Raw genomic sequence first — 26,906 nt, 5'->3', positions numbered from 1 at the left:
TCAGCCATAAAAAAAATGACATTATGCCATTTGCAGTAGTGTGGATGGACTTGTATGGCATTATGCTAAGTGAGATAAGTCAGAATGATAAATACTGTATGATATCACTGATATGTGAAATCTAAAAAATACAACAAACTAGTGAATAAAGCAAAAAAGAAGCAAATGCACAGATATAGAGAACAAACTAATGGTTATCACTGGGGGAAGGGTAATCTAGGGATAGGGGAATAAAAGGGTTATTAAGGGATTACATGAAATCATGTGTGTGAAACTTTTTGTTTTTTTTTGCGGTACGCGGGCCTCTCATTGTTGTGGCCTCTCCCGTTGCGGAGCAAGGCTCCGGACGCGCAGGCTCAGCGGCCATGGCTCACGGGCCCAGCCTCTCCGCGGCATGTGGGATCTTCCCAGACCAGGGCACGAACCCGTGTCCCCTGCATCGGCAGGTGGACTCCCAACCACTGCGCCACCAGGGAAGCCCGTGTGAAACTTTTAAAAATTGTAAATTACTCTAGAGTTTAAAGAATCTTTCATTCAATTAAAAAACAATATATTATAAACAACGTTTGGATGTCTATTATCATAATGTTTCAGAAGAAAAGGAAAATCATAAGAGAAAGTAAGGGAAAATTGATATTTTAATCCTTACTCTATTTATGTCAACATTGGAGTGAATAAACATTCTGCCGAAGTGGAAAGTAAGTGATGCTCTTATCTTCTGCTTGAGTAAAGCCTAGATTTGTAAATTTTAGTTGACATGGCCGGTCCTTATCCATTTGTTTTTCCTTTATCCCTTCCCTATATATTGCTATTCACCGTCTATTAGTGTGATAATTTTGAATATGAAAAGGTATTTTGCCAGGAAAATTAAAAGTTAAATTTGTGATACTTAATGAATGACTTAGATGGGGTTGAATGCTTGATATAAAGAATTGATTGAAAGAGTCACCTTTTGAATGAAATGACCTAAATGAGGTTATTCTCATAGCCACTGACATTCATCAGAGTATATTAGAGTACCTTCCAAGTAAAAATTCCTCTGACCAAAAAAATATGATTCATTGGTTTACCATATAGCATTTATCAACTGTCTTTTATTTTAAATACAAAGAGGAACAACTAAGATTTGTATGGAATTATTTGAGAACAGTTTCATAAGGAGGAAATTATTACCAACAGAAAAATGTATTCAATTGCTGTTATGTTGACCTTTTACAGTACATGAACTTAGAATCCCTACAGTACATGAATTTGTTAGTCTTTTGTTTGTTTGTTTGTTTCCAGGTTAACCACGTTCTTATCAGCTTTCAACCAAAAGTAAGAAGAGACATTAGGGTTTTCATTCTTTCTGGGTTGCTTCCTTACTGAAGAACAATGGGGATGCTGTTAAGTGGAAGAGGATTAATCACATCTCTAATTTTCTTCTTGTTAAAATTCTCAACAGCTGTTGATATACCACTTTCAGGTAAAGTGACAACATTCAATACCTACTTATAAAAGTCCATATTTGCATTTTGATTTTTAAGTAGAATAATTATATGTTAAGGATGTGATTTTTCTACCATATTTATACAGATTTTACAGCAATCTATCATCAGAATTCATGTTCTCCTTTTAAATTTTTCAGTAGACTTATATTTGGCCGCTTGCTATAATTAATTATTTTGCAGCTTTTAGCCTCTTAGGCAAACTTGGCACATAACAAGAAATATAAACTACAGATCAGGTGCTATTTCACCATGTAAGATAATCTGCAATATTAGCAACAGCTATTACTTTTATGTATCAGATTAGTTTATTTTAGGGAGAAGTATGACTCCAGAAGTTACTGGCATTCAACCAATCAGGACAAAAAAGGAACTGATTAAACTTTGTATTGTTTTTCAGAATGATTATATATTTAAGAATGGTACACTATTGATACTATGTATAAAATAGATAACTAGTGAGAACCTACTGTACAGCACAGGGAACTCTACTCCATGCTCTGAGGTGACCTAAATGGGAAGGAAATCCAAAAAAGAGGGGATATTTGTATACATATAGCTGATTCACTTTGCTGTACAGTAGAAACTAACACAACATTGTAAAGCAACTATACTCCAATAAAAAAATTTTTAATTATATATTTAAGAATGAAAACAATCAGGACAATATTCAAAAGCCGTTTTCATATACACAGCTAAAAGTGTAAAATGATACCACCTGTGCAAATTTAGAGCATTCAATAGGGTGAATTCATATCAAAATGTTAGTCGTGATATATCTTAACATATATTGGTAAAATGGATATAACTCTTTATCATAAATCAGTTTCAACAAGTTATAGTAATTAGAAGTTCAAAAAACAGTACACGTGCAAACACAATTTATGTAATAGTGTATTAACTATTTAATGTACAGGTTTGGGGAATTTCTCTTATTTATAAGCACATAGGATTTAAGAAAAGACTGTTGAGAGATTACTTAGGTATTTTTATCCATACAGTTCAAGTGTTAATCCCTACTATTTCTTCCATACCTAATTAGAATTATAATGTAAGAGCTAAGAATGTTTATTAGAACCTTATCATTGGAAATGATCTGTGCAGATCATCTAAATTTCAAAGGACTAGTCTTGACCTCAGAAAGTTGAATAAATGTTAGAGAGGTGCTAACGCAACTGAAACTTTTCTTCAGAAGTACTTGGACAGTCTGAGTGTGACTAGAAAAATAAATAATTTTCTGAGTATATAATATGTTCTAAAACCATTTTCTAAGGGCTGCCTTAAATACTTGATGTAGCAGTTTCACATGACACACTTTGGGTGGCCCTGCATTTGTATTTCATCCCCAAGGTAAGAATCTTTTCTCTACTGTCCTCAAGTCTCTGTGTCAATATTCACCCTTTTAAGCAATTTCACTTACATGTTCTCAGATGTACAGATTTAAACTTCTGCTTTAGTCAAGGTGAAATCTATTAGCCTACACACCACATATATTGGCCTATTTGTACAAACACTGGTCAAGAGCCTGAAATAATTCATCTTAAGTACATTCTTTGGGTTTTGAGTATGCAGTGCCAAATTAAGAGCATAGTTCTTGGCAATCCTTGTGGAAAAGGGGGTTAATAATTTTACATTTTCTTCCCAGTAGCACCAAAGATGCACTGGGATTCCTGATTCAGATTCTTGACCATAGAATATACATACTGACCATAGCATGTACATTTTCCCTCCATCTTTTCTCATTTAGTTCACCAGTGGTGATTGGAAATTTTGTATTAGTACATAAGACACATTTTTATTCTGGTTGTCTCAGTTACTTATGCATTTTCACACTCTAATGTCGTTAGACAACAATTGTTATAAAATATTAATGACAGGTTTTCAGAACATCTGAATACTACCCATTTATTTCAGTACTCTAGAGCTCTCACTAGCAAATGCAAGTAAGGCAGGTATTCAATTTGAATGTCAATGAGTCTGGTGTCTCTGTAATTGGCCTAATTATGGAGGAAAGGATTTATAATGTAGAATACATATTCTTATAAACACCCAAAGGTTATTAGCTCCACTCCCTGAATAATTAGTTATGGCTGAGACTTTACAACCTTAGCAAATTTAAGAAAGAATAATGTTCTAATAAACAAGTTGTTCACAAGTTATTAGCTGATATCTTAGGGACTGTTGCTATTGTGCATCATCCCTCACCATTTATAACTGTAATGACATTTAAATAGTGTGAATTTGCAGTAAGTTCAAGATCTGCTCTACTGAGAAAGAGTGGTAATCAGAAACAAGGTAAATGTCAATGAAGATATGAATGTTTTTTGCATGTTATTAAAATGTTTCTGAATATGAAGCCTGCACTTGCATTGTCACTAAACTAGTAAAATGCAAGTATCAGATTCATTAGGCAAAAGTAAAGAAAAGTGAAGTTTAAAATGGGAAATGGCTGTTGAGTTATGATTCTAGGCTGGCCATCAGTACTCAAAATGTGACTCATGGACACCTCAGGGTCACAGAGATTTGTTCAGGCAGTCCATGCAATCAAATGTTTCATAATAATACTAAAGTGTCATTTTTCCTTTTCCATCATGTTGACATTTGCACTGATGTCACAAAAGCAGTGGTGCTAAAACTGCAGTTGCCCAGCACACATCAAGGCATTGACACCAAACTCATGGGTTTCCTCAGGACCGTATACTCACACTAAAACAACAAAACATCTAAAAAACATAAACCAAAGTTTTCCTTAAGATTGTCCTTGTTGAAACAGTTAAACATTATTGATTTTTTAAAATCTTCATCCTTGAGTACATTCGTCTTAATATTCTGTGGGATGAACTGGGAAATATACATAAAATAATTCTGCTGTGGAACAAAGTACTATGACAGTCTCTGTTCCTTGATTGTGTCATTATTTGAGTGCCAAGCCAAATACCATTTTTACTTAAAAGTACAACTGACAGACAAACTTTGATTACTTTGATGGATATTTTCCCCAAAACGAACCAAGTGAGCCTGTCACTTCAAGAGAAACAACTGATAATATGTGTTGTCAATGATAAAATTTGGGTGTTGAAGCAAAAATTAGAATTGTGGAAAACTTGTATCCTACACTGTGAGATTGACAGCTTCCCCACATTTAAGGCTTTTCTTAGATCAGTGATGATATTAACAGATGTGAATTTTTAACATTGTATAGTGATGTGTATCAGTATTTGGAAGATCTGCATAACTCAGTGAACCAATATTTTTTTCCAGATGAATATTGTATGATGTTACAAAATCATGCATGAATTAAAAAGCACCCATGGATAAAACACTTTAATGACAGAATATGAAAATGTATCCATATGGTTTCAGATTCCATATTGCAATAAACCTTTAAGAAACTGCCACTTGGTGAGTTTGGGTGTACTATCCAAAAACAATGCCCACAATAATCAGAAAGGACTATAAAATATGTCACCCTTTTTCAAGTACATATCTGTATAAGGTTGGATTTTCTTCATTTATTTCAACAAAACAACTTACAGCAACATGTGGAATACAGAAGTAGATATGAGAATCCAGCTGCCATCTACTAAAGTATTAAAGATTTGCAATAATGTAAAACAATGCCACTTTTCTCATTATATTTAGTATTTTTGATAAAATATTTATTTTAACAAATGATAGTATTAAATGAATTAATAAATATTTAGAAGATTTCTCAGTTTTAATTTCTAACATGGTAAATATTATTAAATATAACCTATGTTTACAAAAGTACTTTGGGATTTCCTATAATTTTTAAGAATGTAGAGGGATTCAGTGACCAAAAAATCTATTTACCTGGCTTGAATCTCTAATTTTACAAATGAGAAAACAGAGTGGTTCAGGGCCTGGCTCAGTGTCACAGGGTTTAGGGCCTATTTGTAACTCCACTGTGGAATATTACCCATGTGAATCACACTCAGGGCCTTTCTGCAAATTGCTTTTCTCTAAGTATGTTTGCCAGAATCAGGTTCCTGCTACTGAACCATTTATATTTCCTTGTGAATTCAATCCTGTCCCCTGACAGAGGTTGTTAGAACTGTACTAAAATTGTAATGTCTTAATTTGAAAACTATTGAGTGTTCCGTGACAGTAGATCTTAACATATATCATGATCTGTGTCCTATTTTAAAACTTAATCCAAGTTTGTATCTTCAGCGTTAGTACATTTATTTTATAATCATAATTCTTGGCAATGCCATCCAGCTGCTTGAATTGGTGAGAGACAAAGTCACCCCCTACTGTGTAAATTTGTCTGGAAGGCACTTAACTCGTCAAACACTAAAAATGTTTATCACAATGAGGGGATATTTGAATATGTGGAATCCTTTTAAAAGAAACCATCATTTATTAGCTATTATTTTTATCCTAATGATTATTAGTGTTAAATTCTATAAGGGGGGAAAGTACCCTCAAGCTTCCAAGTAGGAAAAAGATATCAAAAAATGTGTGTAAATGGGAAGTTACAAATAATAAACAAGCTCAGGGAAAAATATAACAAAAGCAATAAATGGAAATAAAAATAAAGAGAAGGGTTTTGGGGTTTTTTTGTTTTTTTTTTCACTAATAATTAATGAAGTCTCTTATTGTTTTAAAATGCTATTCTTGAGACTTCCCTGGTGGCACAGTGGTTAAGGATCCGCCTGCCTATGCAGGGGACACAGGTTTGAGCCCTGGTCTGGGGAGATCCTACATGCCGCAGAGCAACTAAGCCTGTGAGCCACAACTACTGAGCCTGCGCTCTAGAGCTCGCAAGCCACAAATGCTGAGCCCACATGCCACAACTACTGAAGCCTGCGCACCTAGAGCCTGTGCTCCGCAACAAGAGAAGCCACCACAATGAGAAGCCTGCGCACAACAACAAATAGCCCCCGCTCACCGCAACTAGAGAAAGCCCGCACGCAGCAGCGAAGACCCAACGCAGCCAAAAATAAATAAATAAGTAGATTTATAAAATGCTATATTGTTTGTTGGCAGCAAGAATGTGGGAAACCAATGTACTTGTGTTTGTGGTAATTAGCCCCTTGTGAAATATTAACATTTATCCATAGTCATTACCATTTGTGTCCATGCCAGGATATTTATCATGTCACTAATTCAATAAAGGAAAAATCCGTATGCTTGAGGCTGTCTATTGAATGAAAAAAATCTAATGTCCAAAAATAAAATTATTAAATAAATTATCAAATATCAATGGAAGAAATCATACAGAAGTAGTAAATTAAATATAATGTCTTACAAAACTATAAAGAAAAAACAGAATTGTCAATGACTGAACCAAGTAAAACTGTATAAACACATCAACATAGATGAAATGCCAATAATTTAAACATAGATGTTTTAAAGTTGTTACACTGTTATGTTATTCTGGCATTAAATAAATTATATGGCAACATGAATTGATGGCAGTGAAGTATATTCCCTACAGCTAAATACATTTTGCAAAGAGGAAGTGAGATTTGTTCTATACTTTTCATTCTTTTATAATCCTTGTACTTACCAATATAGAAAGCATGTTTATTTCAAAGTATTTCTGTTGTAGCTAAACTAACTTCACCCAATTTTGGAGAGCATGTTATTTAAATACATATTTTAATATTTAGTTCAACAGGTTCCAACAATCATAAAACAGTCAAAAGTACAAGTTGCCTTTCCTTTTGATGAGTATTTTCAAATTGAATGTGAAGCTAAGGGAAATCCAGAACCAACGTGAGTATTTCCTTCAAACTAAATAACTGTTTAAATGTATACGATCCTTTATATTAATTTTTACTCTAATCAGTATAAGCTTATTGGACTATAAATCTACATATGATTGAAAGTAAAGATTTCCAAATGAATGATAGCCATGTCTATAAAAATAAAGTTTGGATATTTTACATATGTTCTTTTGCCAGTTAAAATTACTTTTATCATAAAATGTCTTAACATTAAATACTTAGCATAGGCTTTGGCATTGTGGAAATATTAAACAATTCTTTACCTTATGAGTGAACAAGATAGCTAGAAAACAGAAGATACTTTATTCTGACGAGTGAAAGGTAGCATTTATTAAGCCAAAGTTAGTATATTTATAAATGATATTCTACACATATTTATTATTGCATGTCTTTTAATGTAATCATATTGTGTTCAGTGAATAGGTTGTTACCTGATATATTTTAAGTTGTCATAGAAATGTCGACTCATCCTAGATGGCAGAATACAAATGACATGGGATATTACTATCTAGTATTTTATTATTAGTGAAACAATTATTACTGTAGGTAATTGTAATCACTGATGAAGTTTTTTCTAAGTACCTCCCAGTTTGGAGAGAAAGAAATGTGTGTGTATTGAGATTGAGGAGGGAAAAGATGTGGGGAGAATTCAAGATTTTAAAGTTCTACAAACGTATGGATACCAAGGGGGCAAGGTGGGGGAGGTGGGATGAATTGGGAGATTGGGATTGACATATCTACACTATTGATACTATGTATAAAATAGAGAACTTATGAGAACCTACTGTGTAGCATAGGGAGCTCTACTCAATGCTCTATGGTGACCTAAATGAGAAGGAAATCCAAAAAAGGGGATATATGTATACGTATAGCTGATTCACTTAGCTGTACAGTAGAAACTAATACAACATTGTAAAGCAACTATACTCCAATAAAAGGTAAAAAAAAAAAAGATTTTAAAGTTCTAAATGATTCTGGGAAGCAAACCTACATACCTTTATTGATTTACCTGATCATGATTATTTAAAATTGTAATGTGAATAACATTTTTATTGCCTGATAATTGGATATTTTAAAAATTATTAGTGAATCATTAACATGTTAAATTGTCATTATTCACTGGCAAAAAACAAGATTTTACAAATACAAATTAAGCAGTTAATCATTATTCTTTTTCAAGGTGTAATTAAATGCCTATACAAAACAGAAAATATTAGAAAACAAGAAAGAAAGAAATATTCCCATCACAATAGTAAAAGGAGCAAATCCAGCAATTTCAATAGTTAGTAAGAGCAATATCAACAAAACTGATATCAAAAACTACGTAACATGAACTGTTTAGCATCTACATTGCAGAGTAGGATAAAAGAAAACTTGAATGAATGGGAAGATATAACATGTCACCAATTGGAAATGCTTAATTTTGAATATGTGGAGTTATCCTAGTCAATGTATTGGAATTTTAAAGAACAGATTCTATGTGTTCTTTTGTAAGTAAAAACAGTAAAATATAAAACATATAGAGAGAAAAGAAGTAAAAGTTGTTGTCAGGAGAGAGGCATGCTCCGAAGAAAAATATGTGTCTCATGAAATTTTGTTATTCTTTTTGAAAGAATATCAGATTATGTAAGACTGTGTTGTCCTGAAGCAAATCTAAATTTGCATGGGTAATTCATATATAAAATACTAAATAAAATCGAATTGGGAAGTCATTATATATCTGTTGGATTGATAAAGATTAAAAAAAAGGCTTTATACAGCATTGTCCATAGAACTGACTCTGTTACGTATGGGGGTAGGAATTTAATTGTGTATGTTTTTTCTGGAATACAATTCTGCAATGTTTACCAAAAGTGATAAAATATTTCTTATGTTATTGGTTTATCAGTTTCATTTTTAAGGAATTAACCTAATGAAATATTTGGATAAGTACCCCCAAAAATAAATATGTAGGTTTTTTGTAACAGTATTGTTCATAAAAGGGAAAAATGGAAATGGTTAAGTAAGTTAAATAGTAACTGTAAGAGAGAAGATAATGTAATAAAATCTGTCTTTAGTAGCATTGTAATAATTGGAAAAACTCACATGGAAAAATTATACATCCATTGTGGTCTCAAATATGTTACAGCTATGTCCAAAAATATTGATCATATATGACCAAATTTAATAGCACTTACTTGTGTGTTTTTGAATTTTGAGTGAGCTCTTCACACGTGTGTGCGCACACACACACACACGGAGACATATTGTATATTTGTATTTTTTAGTCTCCAAATATTGCAGCCTCTAAAATACTAGTAAAGATCCTGCATTATCTTTCTAATTGGAAAAGTTTTAAAATATAACTTTAAAAAGAACAGAACAAAACCTATTTTTACCTTTTTTTCCTGTCAATTATCACAGCTTTTTCATGGCTTGTTACTCAGTCAATTCTGGCTGCTGTAATAAAAATATCACAGATTGAGTGGCTTAAACTATAAACAAACATATTTCTCACAGGTCTGGAGGTGAGAATACCAAGATCAAGTCACTGGCAGATATAGTGTGTGGTGATGACCTGCTTCCTGGTCACAGACAGTGGTCTTCCCCCTGTAACCTCACATGATGGAAGGGAGCAAGAAAGCTCTCTGGGATCTCTTTTATAAGGACACCAGTCCCATTTGTGAGGAATCCACCCTCATGACCTAATCACCTCTCCAAGGCCCTGCCTTCAAATACTATTACAATGGGAATTAGGCTTCAACATACAAATTTTAGGGGGACATAAACATTCAGTCTATAGGAGTTTGTAAGATTTCTCAGATTCTTCAGAGACCCTTTTTTGTATTCTATTATATTCAGTTAAATATGTAAATATATGCTTTTTTTTTTTACTATAACATATCTCAGTTTCCTCATTTCTGTACATTTGTTTATGAGTACGAAATATGATTTTGCAGGATTACTAATTTTAGTTTTATCTTACAGATTTTCATGGAGTAAGGATGACAAGCCTTTTGATCTCTCTGACCCTCGGATAATTGTATCCAACAACTCGGGAACATTCAGGATCCCGAATGAGGGGCACATATCTCACTTTCAAGGGAAATACCGCTGCTTTGCTTCTAATAAACTGGGAATTGCTATGTCAGAAGAAATGGAATTTATAGTTCCAAGTAAGTATTACAGTGGAGATTTCATTGAATGTTTTAATGAATTTAGCACACGTTATACTGGGCTGCAGTGAAATAACAGATTATTCCTTTAATCAGCTTATATAGGCCCTATATTTTATTTATAAGGGGAATTGTCTTCCAGATCTTGATACTTAGAAGTGGATGACCTTGAGAGCAACATAATTTTGCTGTGTTTCAGTAATAATATATGTAACATGGGAAAAAATAGTATTTGTTTTGCCTCATAGGATAAAGTTAAATATATTAGTTAGATTTGGCTAAATTATACTGCAGTCACAAGTAATCCCCAAGCCCTCATGTTAACACAAGGTTATTCCTTGATGATGCAGTTTGCTGTGGGTCAGGCAGCTCTTCAGGGCAGCTGTTCTCCTTGCAGCCACTGGGCGATCCAAGCTAATGGAGATACCCATCATCCTGTGTCAGCACCATGTGAAACTTGTGCCATCTAGGTCAAAGAGTGGAGGACAGAGAACATTGCTTCCAACAAGGAGTTACACAGGCAGCTTCTACTCACAGTTTGTTAGGTGGGGGCAGAGCAAATGGCATGGGTCCACTTAAGTTCAATATTGTGGGTGCCCCCTAGGAGAGGAGAACCAGTGATCAGTGTATAGTAGTAATATTTTCCATAAATCATGATCATGGAAAACTGCAAGCTCCTTTACTCTTAAGAGTGTTATTTATCAATAACTATCCCAAAGAGTAAGCAACTTCTTCATTATCAGATCTGGCCTCTGCAGCATGGGATCTCTGATGACTGACTTCCAAGTTTGGTCATTTATTTTCCCAGATTTTAAGGTATCCAACACTACTTGATTCTAACCAAAGGGTTTACAGAAAAAAATCTTAGGTATAAAACTATCAAGAGTTGCTATTTGGAAATTTCTTCTTGCAGAGTTCTAGACACTGAAGAGACTCAAAGTCCTAGACCTTCCAGGATATGGACAGTTTATGCTGGGGGAGCAGAATGTACACAAACGTTGGAAAAACAAATAATGAAAAATGTGTGTGCATTATCCTCAAAGTTGGGACAGGGAACTGGGTTTAAATTTCTTTAAGTTTTTTATATTTTTCTAGAGGAGAGAATATAGCTCAAATTTAGACTCTGACAAGTAAAATATGCATCTTAAAATTTATAGAATAATTACATTAAATGTACAGAACAAATGTGAATGATTATCAAACTATGTGGTGTGAGGAAAAATAAGGCAAGAAAGGAGAGAAAAAGAAAGAAAAATACTATAGAAATAAATCTAAATATATCACTAATTAAAGGTGAAAGTAAATAGACTAAATGCTCCAAAATTTTTTAAAAGCTAAAAGCTATTTACCATATAACACATCTAAATCACAAGAAAATAGAATTGTTGAAACTAAAAGGATGGAAAAGATGTCCCATCTTTTGAAAACATAAATAGATATCTTGAATAAATATCTTGACTAGGTAAATGCTATTCAAAAGAAAAGTAGGTATGGCTATATTAATATCAGTCAAAATAGACTTTATTTTATAAAGGCTTCCTGGAGATTAATGTACTAGGCGTATATAATACGAAAATGTTTGAAGCAGGAAAAGGAACTACAAGGGGAAAGAGAAATATCTACCATAGTAATGAGAGATGCTAACATATCTGTTTCATTATTTGGTAGCTCAAGCAGAGGAAACATTAGAAAACCCATAGAAGATTTAAAGAACCCATTTACAAGCTCTAGCTAATGAACATGTATAGAACATTATACCTAAAACTGCAGAATGTTTTTCAATATTTGATGGTATATTAGCTCTGAAGTCAATATGACCAAAATACAATGGAGAAATCAGTATTAAAAAGAAAATTAGAAAAAGTCTTATATCTTTCAAAATTAAAACATGTCTAACTCAAAGGCCAAATAAGAAATGGCAAAGGAAAATAGAATGTATTTTGAAGTGATGATAGTAGAAATTATGCTTAACAAAACAGACTTGAGGCAGCTAAAGTATTACGAGGAGAGAGATTTTTTCATCTTCAAAATACTTTAGAAAAGAAGAAAGGATGGAAATTAATGATCTTAGCTCAGTCATTTTCATCTTAAAATTGTTACCTAATAAGTTATCTTTAGATAACAGGTTAAACTTCAAAAGAGGGCGAAGGGGAACAGTAGTATAGAAGCAGAAAATAAATCCAAGAAGGAGGTGTTAAAAGTACACATATTTATTGAAAAACATTTTTAAAAGATCTAGATGTGGGAAAAAAATACCATTTTCACTGATCTGAAGACTCAGTAAAGCTAAAAGTTTAATTCTTCATGACTTGATGTATAGAATAATCAAAGTCAAAACTCTCTAGTTTGGTTTTTGTTTGTCTGTTTGTGAAACGTGACCAGTTTGATTTCCAAATGTATTTGAGGAACACGGTGCAAGGTTTGGTAGAAACTTGGAGAATGTCAGGAGGAGTTGGTCTTATCAGACAACAAGACTCAATGTAAAGCTCCAGTAATGAAGCCTATGGTTTTGCACAGCGTTAGAAAAATGGGCCAGTGGAACAGCATGGAGGACCCATTAAACCAGCCCTCATATATGTGAAAGTAGTGTGAAAGAGCTGGCATGGGCTTTCTTTCTTCCTTTCTTTCCTCCCTTCCCTTCCCTCCTCTTCCCTTCCCTCCCCTTCCCTTTCTTTCTTTTCTTTTTCTTTTTCTTTTCTTTCCCTCCCTCCCTCCCTCCTTTCCTTCCTTCCTTCCTTCCTTCCTTCCTTCCTTCCTCCCCTCCCTCCCTCCCTCCCTCCCTCCCTCCCTCCCTCCCTCCCTCCACCTAAATGGTATGGAACAACTGATTATCCACATAGAGACACACTTATTTCAAGTCCTAGGTCACATCATATAAAAACTACATCCCGGGCTTCCCTGGTGGCGGAGTGGTTGAGAGTCCGCCTGCCGATGCAGGGGACACGGGTTCGTGCCCCGGTCCGGGAAGATCCCACATGCCGTGGAGCGGCTGGGCCCGTGAGCCATGGCCGCTGAGCCTGCACCTCCGGAGCCTGTGCTCCGCAACGGGAGAGGCCACAACAGTGAGAGGCCTGCGTACCGCAAAAAAAAAAAAAAAAAAAAAAAAAAGTAATAAAAAAAAACTACATCCCAAGTGGATTAAAGGCTTAACTTTGCAAGGAAAAAAATTTTTTTAACTTAGAAAGTGACTCGGACAATGTATTTATGACATCAGGGTAGAAAAAGATTTCTTAAACAAGACAAATTAAATCTCCATTAAGGATAATTTGACTACATTTGATTTTTAGATTCCCTTTTCATCAAAAGACCCTAGGAAGAAAGGGAAAAGGTAAGCCACAACCCAGAAAAAAAATCATGGCCAATGAATATAACTAAAGATAATACTAATGTATTTATAAATAATTTTACCATCCTCTAAGAAAAAAACAAAAAATGAAGTGGTAAAAGACATGAACTTGCACCTCAGACTGGTATGACCAATAAAAATATGAAAATGCTTTTAATATCATTAGTAATCAGAAATAGATCTACTGTAACTCAAATAATAAAAGCATTTGATCCCACAAAATTGGGAAATATAACAAAGTCTGAGAGTAACAATTTTAGGTGGGAATGTGCAGCTACCAAAACACGTATCCACCACTGATGAGAATAGTTTACTGCTTGGACTGTGGAGAATATTTGTCACTGCCTCCTTAATTAAAGATGTTCTCACCTATGACCCAGAAATTCCATTTCTTTGTTCACATGCACATGCCCCTTACCCACGTGCAGCAGCAATAGTTGCGGTAGCATTGTTTGTATTTTTAAAATATACTGGAAAAAACTTAAGTTCATTCGTGATAGAATGAAATAATTGTGGTATATTCATTCAAGAATTCTACTCAGCAGTGAAAATTGATGAATCTTAAGAATATGTTGAACAGTAAAAGTAAATCTTAGAAAAAAGGGTGATTTTATTTATTTAAGGTCAGTATATGTAAAAATTAATAGCATATTGTTTAGGAGTGTCATTTCATGTGGTAAAATTACAATGCAAAGCAAGAAAATGATGAAAACAAAATTTAGGATGGTAGGTACCTCTGATGGAATGGGGAAGGGGTAGGATCTGCACCAAACAGAAAGATGATGGTGATTTTATGTTTTCTTATGATGGGTGGTAGGTAGAGTGTTGTATTTCTTTTCTTTTCTTCTTTACATTTATTTTATAAATGGTCTTTTAATGTATATAAAATTAATAAGTATGTAGCATACTGATTTGTCTTAATTAGATATCCTGGGTTATTAAGTGTGATATTATAGAATAATAATGGACAGAGCAGTGGCATACAGGGTTGAAAATTGGCCTCTGGAGTTTGGGTTTGAAATGATAGTAGGAAATGTTCATGAATTCTGGGTCAGAAAACTGGTTGAGAATCATAAAATCATATAACTGTAACTATACAGCTATACTTACAGTCTATATTATATAACTATACTATAGTCTATAACATAGAACGGTAACTATACAATATATATCTAATTGACTGAAATAAGATGGGAAAGAGGGAGAGAAAAGGAGATGTTAAAAATCTGTTGTAGAAGACAAGGCATGAGGGTGATCCCTAACCTGAATTCTAGTGGTTGCTATGGAGACACAAAGGAAAAAGGCAGTTGCTAGACGTATTGCAGAGAAAGAAATGGCACACTTTAGTGTAAGATTCTACAATGAGGATTTTAAAAAATGTTTTCTCTCATTATCTAAGCAGACCAAGTGAAGACATGAACAATGTAAGGATAATTCTGGCCAGAATCTGCTAGTATTGTAGTTAAGAGATGAATCTGAGCTATGTAGTGGGTAATTGCTCCATCTTTTCTGCTATAGAAAAGAGCAAAATAAATTAGGTTTCTTATGCATCATTTCCAGCCCCTCCTGAAATTACTTCATCATCTAACAGCTTTCTGTAATCATTTACATGTTGAATAGGACTGCCACCCCAATTCTTAGGAGTTTATAAATCAGAGACGATTTAAAGCTTCCTACGACCTTTATCAATTGATTCTTCTCTTAAGCTGTAAAGAATTGATTCTTCTTTTATATTAAACTTTGTAATTTGAGTTTTAGAGTTTGTATCTCTCATTTCTTAAACTTTTCTTTAGACCAACCTTAAAGGCTTGATCCACCTAAGTTTGAACACAAGTACAGTAGCTAAAAATCTGGTTATTTCTCCCTACAAACAGACCTTTATACACCATGTTTACTTTTCTGCTTTTAACAAAATTGCAGTTGAGTTTGCTGGAAAAAGAAAGAGTAAAAGAAAAACCAACCAACCAAACACAACGTGCTATTTTCAAACATGGGGAAAATCATTTAACTAAATGGATTTTCCAAGATATGGCATGGAGAGTTAGTGAATTATTCAACAGATCTCTATTAAGCTCCCTTCATGTGGCAGACACTCTTCTAGTAATTTGAGATACAGCAGTGAACAAAACAAAGACTGTACCAAGAAACTTAAATCCTGTGGGTGTGGTGAGTGGGTCTGGGGAGAAGGTGAGCTGTTTTCTTGCCTTCATTATGACAGACGTCAGTGGAGTTAAAAGGATGGAATCATTATTGTTTTGGCTGTTCAGTACTATCCATCCTTCAGGGCACAGATCAGCCTTCTCCACTTAGCATTCTTAGTCCATCTTAGCCTATACTAATTTTCCTTACCTTGGATTCTTTAAATAATTTTTGAAGTATTATTTACACATCATAAATTTTATGTGTTTAGGTACACAATCAGTGATTTTTTTTCATAAAAATTTTTAGTATAACTATAATTAAAAGTCTGTATTAGAACATTTTCATCATCACCAAAATATTCCTTGTGCCCATTTGTAGGTGCTCTCTCTCCCCACCCCCAGCCCCAGGCAATCACCAGTCTGCCTCTTGCCTCTATAAATGTTTTTTTCTGAACATTTCATGTAAATGGAATCATACAATATATGATCTTTTGCATCTAGCTTCTTCCACTTAGTCTGTTCTTTGTGATTTGTTCATGTTGTAGGATAAATCAGTAGTGTGTTCGTTTTTATGGCTGAATAATATTCCATGATACAGATATACCACATTTTGTTTATCCATTCACCAGTTGATATCCATTTGGATTGTTTCTAACTTTTGACTATTACAAGAAGAAACGTTAGCAATAATTAGTAATGTTAGGAATATCCATGTGTAAATTCTATGGAATTTTAAAAGCATTATTTACTGTTTGGGAGAGTGTTTTGACTGTCATGTGATTAATCAGGATGCTTAAAAGTGAGAAAGATAGCATCCTGTCTTATTCTTCCTCCTCTACATTGTCTTGATGCTGCATGAATGCATATTATCGGTGATTGACTTATTAGCTCATAGACTAAAGAATAAAAGAATGAATAAAAGTAATAATGCAATATCTACACACTATTAAAGTAATGTAAGAAATGGCAGGCTTAGGGATGAAATCATCTGTATACTGTTTTAATGGAAACCAACTTGAATTTTTAATGTGCTGGGTTTCTACATTTGTACAGCTTCTTCAGATTCCTCAGGTCAATTTCCTTAAGACATATCTTGGCTATTTACTGCTCTGATTTGGGAGGGCTAGCAAAAGCAGGGGTCCAGTAGCATATGTTAACTTCTTCTACTAATATATGCAAACCAACCAAAGAAGATCAATTTGTTCAGTTGAGAGTGCAACTTAGAGTTATAAAGGTTTAATTAAGGCCCCGGATTTTGCTCTCATCCGTCAGAGTATGTGAATGACTAGAATGAAATGGGCTGAATTGGTTGTCCTTCCTTAGTGTGAGTTCATAGACTGAAAGGCAATGTTATTTCTCTGTACTTCTAAGTGGGTTGATGGGGTACACCACAGGAAATGGGAATCAATTAAATCTCTTTGCACACAGAAACTGGAGTTAAGGGTGATACAGCATGTGAGCTCAGTAGCATGCATTCACGATAATGGTACCAGACTGTAAGCAATTTGCCGAGAGCACATTCAAGGGAAATGAAAGGCACTCAAAAGCTCCCCAGGCCAGTCCTGTAAACAGTGAGAAGTCAAAATAGATAAAGTTCTTTGGCATAGGAAGGGCTCTACAGAATAATTCATTAAACAAATCATAGGTTCTCCACGAAATACATAGTGTTTCTTCCCTCTGGCCCCCTCCCTATTTTCTCTAATAAAGTTAATTCCAAATAGTTGCATAACATTGCGAAGTTGTTATGATATAAACTACACGAAAAATCAGAAACAGCAGCAAAGGAAAGCTCTTTGTCCCTTTGCCCATCTCATCTCTATACAATGTGGCTGGGTGTACCATGCAAAGTGAAAACATTTGAATAAGAGCCAACATATATTGAGTGATTTTTAAGTGCCCGGCACTATGTTAATTGATTTCTATGAAATTGTTTATTTAAACTTTGACACAAATCAATGTATTAGGTGTCATGACAGTTTCCATTTTATGAGTGAGGAAACTGAAGCACATTAAGTAACAGGTTCAGGTCACATAGTAAGTGATGAAGCCAGGATTCAGCCCTAGGCAGCTGGCTCCAGAGCACGTGTATAACGCGATGCTACACAGTGTTGCCTATGCTTTGATCATTCTGTTGACACATCTTCTAGATGAGTTAGAAAGCGTTAAACTTATTTGATGAACATACCTTGGCAGTAATTATCAGACTCACAGAGAGGTAGAGAATATAGGGAGATTTGATTTTATTCTTTGGGTGCCAGAGAAAGATAATCTGTAGTTTACATAACTTGATGGTGGTTAAGTCACCAGTATCTTTTCATTGAAGTGATTAGCTAGATTTGTATTTAATTAAATTACTCTGATGCCATTTCATTACAGTTCTTTACTGTTAAGTGTGTTGGAATGGTGGGACTCTACAGCTTGCTCTTAAGAAATTTCTAACCTAGTGAGACTTTTGAGGACCCCAAAGAGATGAGTTGAAAGGATTCTAGGATGCCAGAGAAAAGTAAAAGGGGGCACAGAAGGGTAAAGATATTAGTCTGAAGCTACATAGCCATTAGTTTTAGTGTCTGGGCTAGAGCCTAGTTTGTCCTGTAGGCTATCCTATAGATAAAAAAATACCTTTTTCAGAAGTCTTCTGTATTTCAAGTACAGAAATGTTATTTTTTTCAGTATATTAAGTTGAAAGAATTAAGATGATGAGTTTCAAAACCAATTGTCAGCACCTCAAGTTGTAGAGCCCCTAGAGATTTTGTATTTGCAGGTTTGCTGTGTGTTGATAGCTCCAATAAGAAGACTAGCATGCAGCTGCTTTGTCTCTAGGAAAGGTTTTTCATGCTAGATGGGTTTTCAGGAAATTGTACCCTTGGAGTTGTTACTAGAAATCTGTCTGCTACACTGAATAATAAATGTGGAAACTTACGGGAGAACAGTAAAGATGAGTGCTATGATTTCCTTGATTTTCTGATGCAGGTAGACTGATAGGGACAAAATGTTTTAGCTTCATGTAGACTTGATTATTATGGAATTTCCAAACATTTTTAAAGTCCTACTTAGGTAGGTGCTGATGTCGAAGTTGGTTCTGATCCCTTTACAAAGAGACCATTCCATGGTCAAGTCCAGTCTTACCGAAACACAATTAAATGATTTTGTTTTTGGTGATGATGGAGCACTCATTTGAAATGTTTTGGTAAGCTAAAGCAGGGTAGTTGGCTCACGCAAAAGAAAAACAATTGTTTACAATTCATTTTTTAAAGTATTGCATCTGTCCAGACTCAACAATGCTAATGTTTATACCAGAGAAACACAATTAGCAACAGTCATTGGTTGGAGTTATTTTTAAATAGACTCATTTCTTTATTTGAATTAAGGTCAACTTCATGCCTGCTGTTAAGTTGGAGTAATTAAATTTCACATTTATCTGTGGATGTTAACATGTTCACTTTTTAGCTTTGCATCAGACTCGCTAAATAGTTTCAGAGTCAAAGAGTAAGACTTAAGAAAACCTGACAAATTTATGTCCTTTACAGTGTTTATTCTTAGACCTTAAATTATTAAATATATAAATATTCTTCCCTGTTTCCAGGTATTAATTTCATCTTTGGTTAAAGCTATTCCAAAGATTTATGGTATGTGATAAAGGTTTTGTAGACTCCTAATTTTTATTTTATTTTATTTTTATTATTGATGCCTTGGAAGCCAGTTGAATAACATAGTTACATTTTTGTAATTAGAATTTTATAATGTAGATTTAATTAATGCAAGGATGATAATGCTTCACTGGCGATACTATCTGTTTGAATTATTAAATTTTTACTGAAGAGGAGGCTCTCCAATTAGGGCTTTGTGCAACTTCATTAGCTACTTTACAATAGATACCACCCAGAAAACTGTATATTCATATTTGGCACTGTAAAGTTTGCTGGTTATAGAACAGGATTACATGCTCCTTCCATTTCCTAATCTGTTTCCCTTCTTCTTTTGCTGCTTGTATCTGTATATAAACAGATTCAACTAACTTCAATACCAACAAACACCGGGCTTCAGTTATAGCAAGTTTCAGTAAAAGGTGATTTGAATTTGGAGCTTAGGGTACATACTTGTTTTGTAAGTTACTCTACTTTACTTGCATAGGGTATACTTTCTGCAAAATGACTTGCATAACATTTGTCAGTCAAAGCTAAATCTTTACCAAATAGGTGGTATTGATATTTTATCTACAAGGTAAAGGTAGGGAATGTACTCAGCATTCTTTCCCATTTTTTGATGGAAATTTCATGCTACCTAGAGCAAAAGGATGATTCCAATATAGTTACCATCTCAAATGTATTTCCAGACTCACCAGGAGAAATCTGTTACAATGAGTTGACCATGAGGGAATCCACTGAGGACTGTCACATGACTGATGCCTGCCTTTTGAACTGGCAAAGGCAGTGTAATAACCACACTGCCCCTGCAGTGTTAAGCCTTGAAAGGTCCTTGAATTTAGACAAAAAGCAATTCACTGTAACCAGCTAGTGCATCGATAAGAAATGTCAGCAAATTCCCTCAATCACTAAGGAGTTAGGTTAGGGGGTGGGGGGCAAGGGAACAAATATACAGGAACTGCACAAAGCTTCTCAAGAAGAAATTTTACAATAAATGAGTATATCTTTAGACGCCCAAGAATAATGATAATCTTTTGTGAACCATAATTTAAGAATGAAATACAGAGATGAAAAACCTGCTAGTAAATTCCATCAGGTCAGGAAGGTTATAAATACCTTCTTAAGGTCCTTCTCGTCCATCAGAGTCTGAGTAATTCTATAATGCAAATTCCCATAACAAAGTTGAAAGGTACAAATAATGTTGAGGCAGAATATATTTTGAATATTCCTAAAACTATTTTATAAATAACTTCATAAGAATATCAAACATTGGTGTCGGATTTCAACTTCTGCCCAGTTGTGACTTACAGTCCCAATGCATTGATTTTTAGGAAATTGATTCCAGCATGGGAAGGAAACAATATGCTGAAATACTACAAACTCTCCTTTCCTACATCAATTCCATTTCACTTAATATTTCTCTTACTGGGAGTGATTTCAATGTGATTGACTTTCTTTGCAACATATAGTGATCATGTTTGGCTGTTCATTGCATTCGTACAGTTTTCCCCACGTGGGCTTTGAATTGTTTATTTAGTTTGATTATGCTCTGAATGGAATATTTGCCAATCACATTCAAGGGCTTCACAATAAAGCAAAAGACAGAAAATAAGTATCTCCCTAAAAATAAGTCACAGTGTTTGGAGAAAAAAGATTCCTTATCTATCAAAACTTAAAACGAGCGACTCCTGTGACTCACAGCTTACATCTCTGCACAGAGAAATATGCACAAGCATACTGTTGCCTTATTGATGTCAGATCAAAAAATATTTGTTGTCTACAGTTACAGAACGCAGAAATATTTTTAAGGTTGTATAAGGATGCACCACATATTTTTAACAGTATTTTCCTCTGCAGGAGAGATATGAGAACCAAGATTTGGGGTGTTGAATTTATTAAAAATGCTCTAATTTTTAAAAAGAAGAATGCTTTAAGATATTACTTGTAACGTTAAAACATTACTTGTAACATAAATTTTAAACAATGTCTTTAAATGATTTTTTATACCAGATGTTCCAAAATTCCCAAAAGAAAAAATTGACCCTCTTGAAGTGGAGGAGGGCGATCCAATTGTCCTCCCGTGCAACCCTCCCAAAGGCCTCCCACCTTTACACATTTATTGGATGAATATTGGTAAGTAATGTTCTGTTGAATCCATAAGGGGACATTTTAATTTCATGCATCATGTAAAATAACATACTGGAATTAAAGATAAAAAATTAATATATGGTTGTCAATGTGAAATCAAGTAGATTTTAAAAACTATATCTGTTGTCTTCTCTAAGTTCTAAATATATGTGAAAGCACTAGAAAACCACTAAGTATGTTTCTTGATTTTTGTCATATCTGGAAAGAGTAGAGGATTTATTTTATTGATATGATAAAGTATGTCTATGAAGGAAATGCTTTTTGTATTCCAAACAACTTACTTACCTTTGGGATATTATCCATGTCAAAACTGAGGATGGCTTGTATCTGTGTTGCTAGCTTTAAATTTCTCTTTTAATAATGTTGTACCCACTTCATACAGTGACGCACATAGAAATTAGTATTAACTTTTGTGTTTAATTTGTCAAAAACTTTTACCAATTTTTGATTTGGAATTCCAGCTTCTTGTAAAGCCTACTTCTGGCATCTGCCTTAGCAGGGCTCTCTAAATGTTTTCCCATTGTGTCCCACAGAGAAAACTAATAATCATACAGCATTTGAAAGAAAGCAAAAGAAGCTACTCTTGGCTGCAGCCAAAGTTCCAGATTCCGTTCATCTTAGAACTTTCCAGGCTGTGTCCATGGAAGAGAGATTAATATCTCAGACACACTTTTGTGGAAATTTGTTTTGAAGAAATATGATCCTAATAAAATGAGAGTAATAATAAGGCCATTATCTGAATTGGACCAGTTTTCAGATAAGCCAGTGCAGACCCATAAAGCACAGGTAGAGTCATGTATTATCAGGAGAGGTAGAATGCCCAGACTGATAAGTGCACTCCCAAGGGTTTTGTTATTTTTTGTATTTTACTTCTTACTCACTAATTCCTTTTATAGTAAGACCAGACTTGCGAGGAATAGGAAGAGCCGACATGAAAAATAAAATAAAATTAATATAAAGGAAAGGATAATGAAAAAAGGAGATGAGACATGATAAAGGACAGTTGCCCCTTTTAATGACAAGATATTTCTTTTCCAGAATTAGAACACATCGAGCAAGATGAAAGAGTATACATGAGCCAAAAGGGAGATCTGTACTTCGCAAATGTGGAAGAAAAAGACAGTCGGAATGATTACTGTTGCTTTGCTGCATTCCCAAGATTAAGGACTATTGTGCAGAAAATGCCTATGAAACTAACAGTTAACAGTTGTAAGTCCAAATAATTATCGTGCCAGCATGAATGGGGGATACAAATGTGTCTATAATTTTATTCTGGTTGAAGCCAGTTAGAGCTGGGTTGATATTTTCCACCAGTGTTTAGTTCAACTCCAGACATGTCATCCCAATGAAAGAGACATCTGCAGCTGTACATCGACAGTAGCTCTGCCTCCTGCATCCAGAAAATCAAATCTCAATTCACAGTACAAATGTATTTCACTTGACGTCTGGAAGGTCTAGTCATTTCCCCTGGGCGAAATACACAAGGAAATTCCAGGGTTTTCTAAGCAAGTCTCAGGCTCTGGATCTCTGTGATTTTGGATAAACCGGCAGGCTGACAATGTGGGAGAAAAGAACAGAGTCAAAAATAAAAAGAAGCAGTATTACAATTTTTATCACATCAAGCTTTTTTGTCCTTCCCAAATTGGCAAACTTACTTGAATTGCTCCTCTTTCCTAGTTAATTCTGCAGATGCCAGTCTGGGTTCCTACATTTAAAAACAGTCCTTATTAGTGGGAGAAAGAACCATAGATTCAAAGGGCGGAGATAATCTCCAGCAGTTCACTGACTGAGTAATTGGCTCTGGTGGAGTCAAAAGTTGGCATGACCATTCCATTGTCTAATTTGGTTCATAATTTTTTCATCATTGTGTGTAGATTCACTATGCCAGGGCTTCACTATAGCATCCCTTTGGCAACCTCAGTTCTCTTTAATGGAGCTATAATTTGTATCTTTTCCACCTGGATTTCATCTGTAGTAGTTCAAGATTAAGCTCATTATAAATATTTTTCAACTATATCCCCAAAGGTGCTTTTCTAGTGAAGCATGGTTATATCTCATTTTGTAATTTTTCTAAGAGAAAACTATGGCTTTTCATTCTGTTTTGATATCTGCATCTACCATTATGTTTGTGAGTTTTTTTCTTCCATTTTTTTATTTCAGTAAAGCATGCTAATGACTCGAGTTCATCCACAGAAATTGGTTCCAAGGGTAAGTTGATGATGTGCAGAATGTTGACATTTATTTTCACCTACAGTAGCTCATTGTCATCTTAGAATTTGAATTTTTCCTTTAATACCGTTGTGAGTTTATTAAAATACTAATACTTTTAGTAAGGAAACTCCTTAGCGTAGAGGGTTCTATTTTCTCCCGTCCCCATTAAATATATGTAAAAAGGAGTGATATTTATAAATGCATAACTATATAAATACACCTATATACTTATAGATGATATAATTAACATACGTAAACACATATATAACACATTTTTAATGGAGTAATTAGTATAGGTCTCCCAAAATGTCTCTCATGGTTGATCAGCAGTTTGGTTCAGAGCTGTTACACGAAGAAAAGGAAAAAGGACTGGTTGAGTGTAACAGACATAGGGAAAGCGTTGGGTGTAAGAAAGTTAAATGGTTATTTTCCTTGCAAGACCTCTTGGAGTACTTAATACACAACTGTCCATTGTGACTCACTGAGAAAGAATATAGTTTGCAGCATTTTCCAAACTCATTTTTCTATGAAAAGGTTTTTATTTTTTTTCGTTTCCCATAGAACACTTACCACAGTAGTGTTCTATGGAAGATGCCTGAGTAAACCTGAATTATATAGTAGGCTGTTTTTCTGTAAAGAAAAGAATCATTTGTTTGAATGCGACAAATATTCCTTTTAAAATTGGCACCAGCATTGAACCCTCCATGCTAACTTAGATATCTAATACACTGGTAACATCGGCAGGGCTGGATGAGGGCTCCTCTTGGTACACCCTCAGTTTGAAAATGGACTGACTAGGTATATATGGCCAACATCATTTCCTTTGAGGTCAATAACACAAACATATATTGTCATATCTTTCCAGCACTAAATAAAAATCATTGCACATACTACATGTGCAAAATTATTTTTCAAGAAATAAACACTTGGAAGGAAGCTATAGCAAGGTACACACAGCTGCCAGTAACTTTCATTCTTCTACTCTGATAACAGCATGTCACCTGTTTACTCTTTGCATATCACGTCAAATTACATTGATATTGGATGTGAAACATAATTTGTGTGAACACTTGGAAATGAAATCAAAGTTTGCATTGAAAATGGAAGTTTCCTCATTTTCCATTGTATTTGAAAGTATTCTTAGGAAAATAAGAAATGGAACATTCCTTACCCAGTTACTGAGAATGCTTCTGAATCTTTCCTACAAAAGTGTTTGTCTTTGAGGGCCTGAGACTGCAAGTAGAGTCACCTAAAGAGCTTGATAAATTTATAGATGCCTGGTGTGCACCACAGGCTTCCTGAATCAGAATTTCTGGGTGCAGGGCCCAGGAAGCTTGTCAAATATTTAGGCACATTTAAATTCAAGAAAAATACACACGGCCATCAAACATGAATAGGTATGATTAAAATGTAGAATATAAAACCATTGACTGTCAATTAAGGGCTTTCATCAAGAAACTAATTATCTTGAACAGTGTTTGAACTTCTGAATTTGAAGATGTGGGTTAAATAATAACCTTCATAAAACTTGATGCAACACTTACTTAATGCATCTGAAGGGCAACCCATGCTTCGTGGTATGAGTGGAATCTATTTAAATGGGAATATATTAAAATGTGTGAAATACATGTGAAGTAAATGTGTAAAAATAAATTAAAATGTGTGTGTAAATATACATACACACACATAGGCCCATATGGTTAAATATTTTTTAACAAAGATTGAGTGCCAAAGGAGTTTACTTTTCTTAGTTTGAAAAAAAAAAATCAGCCTTTTCTGTTCTGCTTTGTAGCGAATTCAATCAAGCAAAGGAAACCCAGACTACTGTTGCCTTCTCCGGAGAGTGGCAGTGAGTCTTCGGTTACCATCCTCAAAGGGGACACCCTGCTGCTCGAGTGTTTTGCTGAAGGCCTGTGAGTAACTTGACCCCGTTCCTGATTTTTTCCATTCTGTTCTGTAAAGAATAACGTAGCAGTGAAGGGTGTGCCTGCATGCATCTTTAAAAATGATTTCTTTTAAAAAAAAATCCTGTTACTACATCCCTGGAGAAAGTAATCTGCACTTCACTCTACAGATTTCAGGCTGTGACTGAGATTGATTTATAATTAGATCTCTCTGTCAGTTGGTGAAAGTGTGAATGGAGGTGTCAGTGACAGCATTCTCCTTGGTTCAGTCAGCAGTGGGATGCCATCCTTAGAGCATGAGGTTGATAGGAGTCAGCCCATCACTATTAGTACAAGGTTTGTGTCTCTCTGCTGTATTATTTGTCCTGCCCCTGCTTGTTAATGTCTTTTCAGGTTCCACGGAGCCCTATTTATCTATTATTTCACCCACCTGTCCTTTGCACACAAGCAGGTCCAGATCATGCAATTTAAGAGAGTTTCACATCAGAACTAATGAACCAAACTTTTTTCACGACTGAAGAAGTACACTTTTCCAAATCCTCCAAGTAAAAGCTAATGAGTCTTCGCTTGGTCACCTCTTGAAATTGTGACTTTATTGAGTAACTACCGTAAGTCAATGTAAACAAGGGCCATCTTAGTTAATACTTGGTCATACAAGGTCACCCTATCATCATCCTTCTATGCTTACCACAACATACCTATCCCTGTGATTGGGAATACCATGAGAAAATACATTCCACCTTACTAGCACCCAAGTTTACATAATCAGTTTGTAAACTAAGGGCTTTGCACAGCTGGGCATCTGGTTCATGGACTAGAGTTTGAAATTCATTCTCATTCATAATCCAGTGTATATTCTGAATGGGTGGTTTTAAATTGGATTATGAAGAAAAGGAGCAGATTTTAATGGTTTTACAACCCCTAAGCTTTGTAAATTTCTCTTTCCATCCAGCAGAGATATTCAGGTTGCTTACCTGTCTTAAATTGCCAAAGTGTATGATCGTAAATTAATTAGACGTGCAGGGACATGGCCTCTGTTCGGGAATTTGGTCTCTGTATTATGTGAGGAGATGAAAGACTCAGGTTCAGTTTGAATCGTGTTGGTAACTGCCTA

The 26,906-nt window shown here is 34.7% G+C and overlaps 1 protein-coding gene across 3 annotated transcripts in view; it reads left to right on the top strand.

Annotated features, from left to right (window-relative positions):
• Positions 1-1,374: 1,374 nt before the first annotated feature.
• Positions 1,375-26,906, top strand: part of CHL1 (cell adhesion molecule L1 like) — a gene marked incomplete at both ends in the record, with an annotated part of 77,591 nt that continues 52,059 nt past the window's right edge. For 2 of the 3 annotated variants that reach the window (XM_079713714.1, XM_079713712.1), the window contains 7 exons: positions 1,375-1,465; positions 7,127-7,232; positions 10,211-10,398; positions 21,540-21,662; positions 22,716-22,886; positions 23,838-23,885; positions 25,681-25,801. In XM_079713714.1, the coding sequence (XP_079569840.1) occupies positions 1,375-1,465; positions 7,127-7,232; positions 10,211-10,398; positions 21,540-21,662; positions 22,716-22,886; positions 23,838-23,885; positions 25,681-25,801 (848 nt within the window). The remainder of the gene's footprint in view (positions 1,466-7,126; positions 7,233-10,210; positions 10,399-21,539; positions 21,663-22,715; positions 22,887-23,837; positions 23,886-25,680; positions 25,802-26,906) is intronic. The other variant, XM_079713713.1, reaches the window with a different exon arrangement.

Source organism: Hyperoodon ampullatus, assembly GCF_949752795.1.
Source record: "Hyperoodon ampullatus genome assembly, chromosome: 10".
NCBI classification, from domain to species: Eukaryota; Metazoa; Chordata; class Mammalia; order Artiodactyla; family Ziphiidae; genus Hyperoodon; species Hyperoodon ampullatus.
This window is presented reverse-complemented; position numbering and strand designations above follow the sequence as displayed.